This window comes from Meleagris gallopavo, chromosome 3 (genome assembly GCF_000146605.3).
Source record: "Meleagris gallopavo isolate NT-WF06-2002-E0010 breed Aviagen turkey brand Nicholas breeding stock chromosome 3, Turkey_5.1, whole genome shotgun sequence".
In the NCBI taxonomy this organism is placed as follows: domain Eukaryota; kingdom Metazoa; phylum Chordata; class Aves; order Galliformes; family Phasianidae; genus Meleagris; species Meleagris gallopavo.
The window spans coordinates 33,582,006-33,594,596 of record NC_015013.2 but is presented as its reverse complement, the minus strand read 5'-3'; the positions used below and the strand labels follow the sequence as shown (position 1 = coordinate 33,594,596).

Here is a 12,591-nt window from a genome sequence, read left to right as displayed (position 1 = left end):
TTTTTTTTTTTGAGTTGGCGCATGCTTTCATCTGTGAGCTTGGAGACAGTCAGCAAAATCTGTTTTGATTGCTGGTGAGCAGGCATATGAAGGCATGGGTACTTTGTACCACATTTAAGTGTGATTGTAAAAGGAAAGTAGAAATTTGTTGGACATTGTAAAACATTGCTATGTATCACCTTCTCTACATTACGCTACCAGAGCATGTCACTGCTAAGACACAGTGACAAAATAAAAATTTTGTAAAGTTTATAAAATTCTTGTGGAGGCAGACACTGTCTCTGAGATAAGCTAAGCACAGTCACAAATGAAGATAAGTTCAATCAGGCTCTTGCATCCAATTATCTCAGCTTGCTCAGTGAACACCAGTTTAATATTCAACTGTGACTCAGTGCATTCAAAGTACAAGTGGGCATGATGGTGGAATGGTGGGTGAGCTGTTGAAGTTTCAGTCCTGGAAATGAACATACCATGTACTTTGTCATTCTGTTGTGTAGGTAAAGGGGGGCTGGACTAACCATAGATCCTTTCTACATCTGAACAGAACACTTGGGTTTAAGTATCATAGAACAAGTATTGCTCTAGCTTTCCAGATAGAGGAAAAGAAACTCAAATAATACTGAGATATCAGCTTTGGGAGGCATTGAGACCATTCATTGTTCATTAAATAAGTATTCTATGCGTAATTCTAGGTCTCTGTCCTGTTTTACAAAGATTTTTATCCCCCAAATAAAAAAATCAGTATTTTAGGTTACTTGTTATTTTTTCTGCTTTAACAATGTTTTGTTCGTTTGTTTGTATTCCCCATATAATTCTTTTGCTTTGCAGGAGGTGCCAGTTTGGATCTAAATTCTGTGGAACCGAAACCAAAAAAATGGATCCTTGACATGACATGGCTCAATCTTGTGCAGTTGTCTAGCTTGTGCCCTTTTAACGAACTTCTGGTACAAGTTGTTAGGAATGAGAAGGCCTGGAAAGCTTGGTTTGATGCAGAAGCACCTGAAAAAGCTGTTGTTCCTGATGGGTATGACAGCTTACTGGATCAATTCCGTAAGCTTCTCCTTGTCCGTAGCTGGTGCCCTGATCATACTGTTGCCCAAGTAAGATATGCTTTCCTATGGTGTTTATGCTATGTGGCATCTCCTCTATAACTACTAATTCTAAATTATGTTGAAAAAAAAAGAAGATATGATTATATCTCCTCTCCTCTCCTCTCCTCTTCTCTTCAGATGCACTGAAAAGTAGTACTTCTGATTTTGCAACCACTTCTGATCTAGTGGTTGGTGACCCTGCACATAGCAGGGGGGTTGAAACTAGGTTGATCTTTGAGGTCCTTTTCAACCCAGGCCATTCTAGATTCTATGATTCTAAGATTCTATGATTCTATGATTTTCTTCCATATCTCAGCTTTACGCATTACATGTTGTAATATCACACTGTATTTAGGGGCACTATTTTTTTTCAGAAACCTTTTCTTCAAGAGAATCCACGTGGTTCCATCCTTCTTCCTTTCCTATACTTCAGCTGGTAAAGGAGAGAAATATGGGAACTCCACTTTCCACAGTCTAAACAGGCCAAAATAATAAAGCTGCTACTGCTCATCCAGCAATACTTACATCGTCTGGCACAACCACCTTTGAGAAAGAATGTCTCTGAACGGTGGTTTCAAATACTGTAATTATTTTAATTATTGAGGAAAGAGGAGATACTTTTCTATTACTATATTCTTTATCTCTTCTTTCCCTACTGTCTTTCCTAACACTATAAAATTTCACCTCTTTTCAGTAGGACAAAAGTCACAGTAGTGGATATCTTATTGATGGATGTATTTTTTCTGAATCTGGCATCTGGCTCAGTCTCCTTTGATCTTGGGTGTTTCTTTCCATAATGCACACGTCAGTTAGTTGTTTGCACAGTTGGAAAATCATGGCTTTCACGAAAATCTTTCATACACCTTAGAAAAAGTCCTTTATAACTTTATAACTTAGAAATCCTTTTAGAAAATGTCCTTGAAAAGAGGAAAATAGAGGCATAAAAAAGGCTGAGACTTTTAAGACTACGGTCTGAGCTGTATTTATTTTTTGTAGAAACAGATACTAAGCATAAGAAACTTGAATTGAGTAACCACTGGATAGGGGAACTTCTGTTTGCATTTCCAACATATATATGTAAGACTGTAACTCAGTCAGTTGAAAAATTTGTCCACTCTGCTATGCTGTAGATCCAATGTCAACAATACTTGCTCAGAGAAGCTAATGGGGCAGGTAACCAGCAGCTCTTTCACTTGGCTGTCTACCAACCCTGTAAATTAAAAATAAAATATTTATGGTTTTGGTAGCTTAGTTTTGTTTTGATTTGTTTTTCAGGCTCGACACTACATTGCAGAATCCCTTGGTGTGAAATACGCAGAAGGATTTATACTTGAAATGGAAGCAATGTGGTCAGAAAGTGACTGCCGAACACCTCTGACATGCTTTTTATCAGTGGGGTCTGACCCCACTGAAAATATAGAACGTCTTGCAAAATCAAAGGTATCCTAAACCGAGTTTGCTAGAACTGATAAAGACATTTAAAATGTCTCTCTGTTGAACTAGAAATGTTATTTCCATGTTTTATGTCTGTTCTAGTGGTGAAATTTTTATTCACACAATTGTTTTCTGAAGTTAATTTTAGACCCATTGCCAAAATGAATATTCTGAGGAAATGAAAATGTTACTTTCCTGCTTTTTCTGGGTGTTTTATTCCAATGAGCCCTCTGTCTTCATGCAGCAGACCAGGATACTCCATTACTTAGTGAAAACACTTAGCTATAAGAACAAAGCATTACTTGTGGTGAGTGCTGCATCCCATTCACTGCAGGAGATCACAGTAAAGACAGTTACAGGAAGAACAGAAATATAAATAAACAATATAAAAATTTAGTGATAGACAAAGTGATTTTGGAGACCCTATCCAATTCACTTGAAGGATAGATTCAACATTTCTTACAGCACTCTTTGCTTTGTGTTTTATAATTCACAGTGTAGACTGTGAATGCAAATATAATTGTCTTGAGAATAAGTTATTCACAGTTGTTCTCCATAACTTTTCATCCTTGATAGAATATATATTCATTTACAAGTGCAGAATTTTTTACACACTTAGTAAAATTCACTTGCAAAAGTGAGAATTGCACACAAATCTCTGGGTTATTAATTAGAAAGTTCAGGTGCTCATCCTTGAAAACCAGGCTTCTCTTATTTTATTTATCTGATTGTTATATGGAATGTTTAAAGTTAGGATCCAACTCTGGCATCAGCGCTTAATGTTAGGAATCTTAGGTTAGGTTGTTGACATGACCTTTGTCCCAAAATCAGAGAACCAGCCAATGTATCAATGTAGGCAAGGGAAGAAAGGTAGTTGGTTCAGCAGGATTTTTAGACTCAGTGGAAGCAATGTGTTGGAAGAACAATATTTTTCCTATTCATAAAATACTGACTGCAAGAATATTTATAGGTTGGAAATGAACAATTTTTGAGTCCCTTATATGTTAGTTGTTTCTGACTGGAGTATGTTTTGTTGTTTTTGTTTGTGGGTTTTTTTTTTTTTTTTCATGGCCTATGGCATGAATACCAATTTGTGTATCAGTTTTGTGATGGTGTTTTCTGTCACCTATTTTGCCCTTCAACGTGCATATCCTGCAAATCAGTTTCCTAGATAGGTACATATGCTCTCTCTGATAGGAGTTATTTTTTGTAATCAATAAAGAGAGGTGCCTCTGAAAGCATTTCAGAGCACATGATTGAAATGTAACTCTGTCTTGCATCCAGGAGCTGAGCTTTTCTATCCCACTGGCCATGTATGGAGTGAAGTGTGCTAAACTCCCCACAGAGTCTCTTGAAGTCAGCTGGTCACTTAAGTCGGAGTCACTGAAGTCAGCAGTGGGGGGAACAAATCACTCTCCAATTCTGTCAAATCCTAAGCAAGACCTTAGTCAGTCTGGGTCAAATGCTCATAGAAACTGTTCTCTAATTCTGGCTGTCAAGAAAATAGGTTTTCTTGCCATTCTGAGAGTGTATTGCAGTGGGCAGTCTTAAAATGTTTTCATGTTTTAAGGAAGCATAGATAGAATAATAATAAGGCTGAAAATGATATTAACGACATAAAACAATTATCTACAGTTGGAAGTGTTCAAATTAATAACCAGAATTTATCTTTCACTCTAAAACTTTATTCTTCAGATGACCACTTCTCAAAAAAATGGAAACATTAGCTGTGACTCCTGAGCTGTATAATCAGCCTTATAAAGCTAGCTAGGTCTATTTTAAAACTAGTTGGATTTATGTCCCCAGTGCTTTCACTTGTACTTGAAGTGAAAATTCAACTTTCTGAATTAAAAAATGAAATTCACAACGCCTAGCATTTTAACTTTATTAGAAATAGATATTTTAATTGTTATACTATTTATTTCTTATTTGGGGATTGATGCATAGAACCTTCAGCAAAACTGTTAGGGACACTGGGATGACTAAAATTATAGTAATTTCATCAGCATTAAGATGACACTGATATACTGGTATGACTCACTATTTACAGAAACATTCTGTAGGCGAACATTTTGATAAAAGTCTTTTAGGAGGAATAAAAGAAGAACAGTCTGTAGTGAAAAAATATTTTTTCCTTCTCTTGATGTTTCTATAACCTTTAATGAGTGTACATTTGAGAAGTAACATTGCTAAGAGGAGCAAATTATGAGCAGATGCTTTGTTAAGGAATACTGAGCTAGCTGAATATCTATGCAGTCTGCAGGGGTGGTGGTAGCGTCTGACTTATAGGATTGCCAGCTGTACTCAGATACTCCTTAGAAAAGAGAAAGACTTTGTTCTTCTATATGTACCTTCACAGCTTATTCAGCTTTGCTTGTTTCACATTATTTAATTTTCTTTCTTTTGGCTGGAGTTTCATTTTCATACTGATCTGAGAGCAGGATATAACTACTTTCTAATCTTCAGTGTTTTCTTCTTAAATCTTTTTCCAGGATGAGGAGGATCATATACAGTAGCTGTGTTTATGCTATTCAGTAAAATCAGGTCAGGACCTGTTCACTGACCCCAAGGCGAAATGACCCATCACACCCTGTGTCCATATGGTTAAACTTTCTTACCTACAGCCTCATCCACACTGTTTAGGACTGGATGACTTTCTTCCTTCAGTTTTGTTTCATAATGGCAGTCCCTAGTAGGAAAACTTAACATTAACCTTTGCAGCTTTTAGCCAGATGAAGACAGGCCCAGACTGGTAAGTCTTTATGAAGCTCATAGCTCATGGCATGAGGGATAGTCAGCTGTATGTCATGGGCTGGAAACTATTCATGAAACTAAGTCTTTTCATCAATTCTCTTACCTCCAACTCCATCTGTATTTAGAATGTATGTGGAATAATGTATTCAAATGAATTTGGGAATTCTAATTTTCCTGGTTAGGAGCCAGGCAGCAAACCTAAGTCAGGGGATCGCTTATTAACAAGTAAGGACAGTAAGAAATATAAGCAAGAGGGAGTTTTTTTCTGCATTTTGTTTACAGAATTGTGTAGTCCTAGTAGCAACCTGGCCAGTTTTTCTTTTTCAGATCCCTTCCTGAGGTCTTCTTTCATCTTATCCTTTTCTGTTTTCTCTGTTTTGATATAATCAGTTCCCACTGATGTTAGTGGTTTTCCTTGTGGCACAGTGTCACTATCTATTGGCTTATAGAAGCAGTAAATTATGTGGCCAATCATTGCAAAAAGCTATATTTTAAAAATTCCAAATAAAAACTTTTTTACTTTCCAGAATATTCCCTGTCGTGCCATTTCAATGGGTCAGGGCCAGGAAGTCCATGCAAGGCGCCTGTTAAATCAATGCATGCAAGACGGAGGATGGCTCCTTCTACAGAACTGCCACCTTGGCTTAGTGTTTCTTAATGAATTAATGGACACCATCACAACAACAGAATCAATGAGTGAAGGTTTCAGGACCTGGATAACTACAGAGGCTCACCCAGAGTTTCCTATTAATCTTTTACAGTCATCTATCAAATTTACTAACGAACCACCTCAAGGTAGGAAACTATGCTTTTCTTGGGGGAGTGTAAAAAAGAGGGCTTAATTTTATTTCTGTATCACTGAAATCCACACTATGTTTTAATCTTTATTCTCTCAAAGTGCTAAATACAGCACTCTGTAAGTCGGTCTTGCATTGTGTAAGGCATAATTGTTTTGGGGAGAAAATTGACTTTGTTTTGTAACAGAAATTGATTGTGTTTTGTTGTTTGGGTAGACCCTATGGATCTTGACAGTGGAACTTTCTTAAACTTAGTGCACGCTGCCACTTTTTTCTTGCCATCCTGTTGACCAAGGATGCAGAGGAGAACTGATCTTATGCTCTTCTGGGCAATGAAATTGAAGGACACTTCTGAACACTTGACCTCAGAGTCCCACACTGCAGTACGTAGCTGTGGCTTGTTGCTTTTTCTTATGTCATCTGGCAGTGCTGCAAAGAGTCTGATCCCAGCATCCCTCTTATTGCCCTTCAAGTATTCGTTGATTGCCCTTTAGCTTCTGTAACCAACAAGAAAGTAAATATGAACTTCTGGTGGATCTGAATACAAGGGTTTACTGAAGAACCAGTGAGGTTAGAGCTGCTATGCAATATGATTGTTTTAGACTTTCTCATGTTCCAAACACTTTCTTGTGTTCCAAACACCTCAATGCTTCTTTTGTTTGGTCTTGATTTTCCTTCCCATTTGAGAGAACGCTGCTATCCAGGAAGCTCAGACAGAAAATCAGCAGAAAGTCAAGTCAGCTTCATGCTGTGTAGCTGCATGCAACAACTAGCCTTGAACATTACTGGCCTAAGTCTATGGGCATCCACTGGTATTTGTGTCCATGCATCTCCACCATCTTCAGGACCTTGCTCTATTCTGAGTTGTTTTCTCCAGCTAGGATATTTATCTTGCATTTTTTTGCACCCTTAATCTGCCAATTTCCCCAACCTTAGTCTACATGCACAAGCGCAGTGTGTGACCAGCTTTCTGACTGGTAGATCTAACTTACATCGTTCTGACTTGCATCATTCTGACTCACTCTGTTTTTGTAGCCTGTACCAATCACAGCTACCAAGTGACAGGTTTGTGCTTCAGAATTCAACTTTTCAGTTTTGGGCAGGCACTATCTCATGTATGCACACACTACTGCCCTTCAGTATTCACAGTTTAAATTGTTTTTTACATATCTGTTTTTGTAGGTCATGCACTCTTAGCTCCAAGCCACATTTATAGATTTCTCCTGTTTCTCCACATCTCCTTTGCATGCCAAAAGTGGACGTTGTTTCTGAAGGGGGAAGCCTGATCATTACTAAGGAGAAAATGATGATGACTTCATTTGATCTGCTGGCTATGCTCCTTTTAAGGTTGCCCACTATCTGATTTGCCTTATTTGCTATGAGTCCTTTAGCAGACCAGGCATCTGCAATAACCTTGAGATGCTTATCAGTAGGACTCAGGCAGTCATATCTCATCATATACAAAGTATGAGATTGTTCTGCCACAAATGCAGGACTTTTCTTGTTGAACTTCAGATACTGTTTGTGAAGTCTTCAGCGCTCTAAAGATCCATCTGAATTGCTGCTCTGCTATTTAGTATGTGAACCACTCTTTATTATTATCTGCAAATTTGTTGCCTTTTATCTCCTTGTTCAAGCAACTGATGAAGACAATGAACAATATATGTCCTTGGTGTACTTGGCTTTTCGGTGTCTGCCAGGAAACCATAAGCCATTGATTACTTACTAATCTTTGAGACTAGTAGCCAGCGTACTGGCTTTCTATGATGAAATGATGGGTTTACTGGATGAAGGACAGCAAAGAGTGTTGTTATCTTGACTTGAAAAAGGCTTTTGACACTACCGCCTATAGCATCCTTAGAGACACACTAATGAAGTGGGGATTTCACAAGTGTAGACTGACAATTGTATGAAGTGCTAGGCTCAAAATGTTGTGGTCAGCTGCACAAATCCAGCTGGAGAGCTGGACCCTGGGGGTTGATACTGGGGCCACTAATATTTTACATTTTCACTGATGACCTGGACAATGGGAGAGAGTGCACCCTCAACAAGTACATACAGATGATACAAAACGGTAAGAAAGCACTGATATATCAGATGGTCATGCTGTTGTTCAGTGGGAGGAAGACAGGCTGGAGAAATGGGATAACAGAAATCCGTTGAACTTCAACATCGGGAAATGCCAGACACTGCCTCTGGAGAGAAAGAACTCCATACACATATACATGACGGGTCCGTGCAGCTGCTAATACAGCTTTGCAGAGAAGGACATGGAGCTCCTGATGGATATCAAGCGGAACATGAGCGAGCAATACACCCTTGGAGCAAGGATGGCCTGCAGCAGTACTATACTGCTTTAGGAAGATCATTTCTGGAAGGCTGAGGGAGGTGATATTTCTGTACTGAAAACATGCTGAAAGAATATCTAGAGTGGTCTGTCCAGGTCTGACATATGGACATATGGACATATGGACATACTGGAACAAGTCCAGTGGGGGGTCATATTCAGATACTGAATGAACTACAGCACTTGACATATGAGGAAAGGCTGAGGGATCTATGATTGTTTAACGCTAAGAAGGGAAGGTTCAGAGACACCTCATCAATGCAAATATATATGTGATAGGAGGGAATAAAGAAAACAGCATGACTTTGCTTTGGTGCCAAGTGAAAGAAGGAAAGTGATGGACATAAGTAGAAATCCAGGCAATTTCTGTATAGAATAGAAAAAAGAACAAGTGTAAGGATGGTCTCTGTATGACTGGAACAGCTTGTTCAGATTTTTTAAAGACTCCCTCCTCATAACCCACCTGGACAAAGTTCTGAGTGACAAGCTTTGGCTGATCCAGCTTTGAGAAGGAGTATTGGGCAAGGCAATCTCGAGAGGCCCCTTCCAGCCTCACCTGTGTGGTGTAGTTCTGTCTGATATGAGATAATCCATCTTTTCTTAATCTCTAACCTATAGCTGTCCTATTCCTGACTGCCCCTCTCTTACTCAAACTATGCTGCTGTCTACAGGTGTCATTTTTATATTTATAGGAGCAACTTACCATGCTGCTAATGGTGTATGATGGGGAAGGGCTGTATTTGTACATGTCACTCTGAAAGTAACACCTCCTATTTTTTTCCATGGAAACTACAACAGATAAAAAAGCAGAATAGCACTATTTGATAGAGCAAAATCTCAGGTATAACACTATTTTTCAACATACTCAACCATCAGAAGGTGGCCTGTATTTCATGTCTCTGTCACCACCACTGAAATGCACTACCCACTACCTCATCATGTTCACATCATGTCCACTGTTTGATCTCCGTAAATGTTCAGTAAGTGCTGATGAATGTCAATGGGTGCCATTTTTTCTGCATGGAGGATTCAATAACACAACTTTGCTTCACATGCATTTCCATGTCAGTTGCCATTTTGTCAGACTGCCCCTCTGTCACATGGCAATATTGGAGTATTGGTGAGAAGATTCAACCTCTACTGCCACACACCAACATCCATCCCTGATATAGCAGGCCAACATAATAAAGTAGGAGGCATTACTTTCGAAGCAGCCCTCATGTTTTGAACTCTAGCATAATGAATCCTCAATCTTAACACTTACTCTGTCTTGTAACTCCCTCATCTTTGACTGTGTAATGCATTAACTTGCCCTGCATTTATATGCATGTTAGCACTGATTTCAGTTAATGAAGTCAGTGGGGGCTGAAAATTTGTATCCAAGGTCAAATTTAATCCCTCAGACACTTAAAACTCTTATTTCAGTATTCATCCTTTGCATATTAGTAAGGTTTCTAACCAAAGTGTTTGATTGGAGTGAAAGGCATCCTCTCTCAGTGTACATACTTCATTCTCAAGAGCAGTTAGTCAGTCTCTTGATAAAAATTTCTCATCTCTTTCTCTTCTCCCCCACCCTTTTTTTATTCAGCACTCAGCATATTTTTGATTGTGCTGTGACCCCTCCTTATCATTCAAATCATAAATCCTATCAAATGATAAGGGCCTATAACTCCAAGAGGCAGTTTTATAATCCAGGCTATTGCCAATTTACAGCTTGCATTTAATAACAGAAATATGCCTGGGGTAACAATTTAAGTCAGGATGAAATATAAACAGTTGTAGTTTTCTGATACTGTCCCGCTATGTTCATAGCATGCTGTGATAATACGCTTAGTTTGATGAATTCCTATTAATTTTGGAGCTTTACTCTGATACATGTTGAAAATGCATTTGCTGGAATAGTGTTCTACAGGATCTTTGTGAAGTAGGAAAGAAGCACAAGGGCTTTTATTTTATCATTGGAAGTACTATGACCTCAGTATTCTATTTACTGCACTAGAAATCCATCTTTTTAGATTTGTGTTAAGCTATTTAGGTGGAAGTTATCATAGTAGGGAGTGAGTAACTCATGCTTGGTGTTGTATGGCTAATGAGAGACTCGTTTTATGTGTAATTATTGAAACACTCTTGGATGTTCAGTGCTGTATTTCATTTTACATGTTAGGTGTCTTTTCTATTGTTCGCCACTGAATAGCTATATTTGTATTTCAGTTGTGACTGGTAACATTTAGAATAAGTGTAAATTGAGTATAATCCCTTCTGTGTGCTAGAATTTAACACAATTTGGTCTATCGTCTTCTACCTGAAACAAAATGTAGTTGAACATTGCCTGGCATGACCAGCTGAAAAGATCGTTGCTATAGAAGGGTTATTTGAAGCTACATATAAGATGAAACTGTAAATTGATGGAGTGAATCCTGTTTAACAGAAGTTGGAATTATTGGTTCCATTTTTTTTTTTTTTTGTCTCATCTTTTGCATTTTTATACTTATTTCTAGGTGTGAAAGCTAGCTTAAAACGAACTTACTCTACTATCACTCAGGATCACCTAGAAGTGAGCAACATGCCACAGTGGAAACCATTACTATATGCTGTAGCGTTTCTTCACACAACTGTTCAGGTTTCAAATCTTATTTCATATTCTTCTGTCATGAAGCCATGTTCATTTGTGAATGCACCTGTTAGTGAATGAAAAATATATTTAGATGTAAAGTCTGTGTTAGCAAATCAGTACAAACATTGTGGTCCAAATGACAGCCTGAAGTGTACTTGACTCATCTTCTTGGTGGAAGTTTAGAATGTGTGAATATCAGACACTGCCTTAGGATCCACACATTGCTAGCTGCATCTGTAAATGATTAGGTAAGAAGCAGCTTTTGCTTCCTGCCCCTACGCCATGCAGGGACTTCAGTGTTATGAATGTACCCAGACTGAAAAAGAACTATAAAAAATTACTGGGCCAATGTGGTTTGGACATCCTTTCCTAAAACAGTACTTTCATTTCTGAAATTCAAAAATGACAGTTCTAGACTCACAGATGGACTACTTTAAAAAGGGGAATTCTTTTTTCTGTGAAAATGTTTATATTTCTCTTCTTTGTTTATCTGTCTCTACTGGCGATGATAAATGAAGAAAAATATTTAATTACTAGGTAATTAATCAAGCATTTGGACTCGTGAGTGTTATGTGAAGAACCATTTTTTAAAGTTAGTGGAATACAGCCCCAGCATATTTTATGTGTTCTTCTACACTCAACATATTCTCCAAAATTACAATCAGCCTTTTATGTTTAACTCTACCTATCTTGCAGGAAAGAAGAAAGTTTGGTCCACTGGGCTGGAACATTCCTTATGAATTTAATCAGGCAGACTTCACAGCCAGTGTGCAATTTGTTCAGAATCATTTGGATGATATGGACATTAAGCACGGAGTGAACTGGAGCTGTGTTCGCTATATGCTTGGAGAAGTGCAGTATGGAGGCCGTGTAACTGATGACCTCGACAAAGCTCTGCTGAATACATTTGCGAGAGTGTGGTTTGGAGAGCATATGTTTAGTGACAAATTTTGTTTCTACAAAGATTATGTGATTCCAAAAGGGAAAACAGTTGAAGACTATCTCCAGTACATAGAGCAATTGCCAGTGATTGATACACCTGAGGTAAAACATTTTAAAGTATTAAAGAGAGGTTTTGTCAGAGAAATTATTTTGTGGAGCCAGGAATGTATAGGCAGTATTAACAGGCAGACCAGTGTGAGTGCAATTGTAGTTGGTGTCTACTATAGGTCTGCTAATTAGGAAGACAAAATAGGTAAAGCCTTCTTCAAGCTCTCAGAAAAAAATCTCACATTCATGTGCTCTGATCCGCATGGGCAAGATAGTGAATTCAAGACAGGACTGTGAAGATGATGGACTGAAGCATCTTTCATATGAGGAAAGGCTGAGAGAGCTGGGACCCTTTAGCAGGAGAAGAGAAGGCTCATGGGGGATCTTATCAATACATTTATATACCTATTGAAAGGGTGTAAAGAAGACGGAGTCAGACTCTTTTCAGTAGCGTTGTTTTCAAATAGTGTTATTGTGCTCTTTGTATCTGTTGTAGTTTCTATGGAAAATAAATAGATTTTACTTTCAGAGTGACCTACATACATGACCCAGTGTGTGTATACT

The 12,591-nt window shown here is 38.2% G+C and overlaps 1 protein-coding gene across 1 annotated transcript in view; it reads left to right on the top strand.

The window, feature by feature from the left end:
* The first annotated feature begins 801 nt into the window (after positions 1–801).
* LOC104910200 (dynein heavy chain 8, axonemal-like) overlaps positions 802–12,591 on the top strand; it is a 42,057-nt gene continuing 30,267 nt past the window's right edge. The window contains exons 1-5 of the mRNA XM_010708633.3: positions 802–1,100; positions 2,367–2,531; positions 5,807–6,074; positions 10,922–11,043; positions 11,734–12,081. Coding sequence (XP_010706935.1) covers positions 888–1,100; positions 2,367–2,531; positions 5,807–6,074; positions 10,922–11,043; positions 11,734–12,081 — 1,116 coding nt within the window. The 5' untranslated portion in view covers positions 802–887. The remainder of the gene's footprint in view (positions 1,101–2,366; positions 2,532–5,806; positions 6,075–10,921; positions 11,044–11,733; positions 12,082–12,591) is intronic.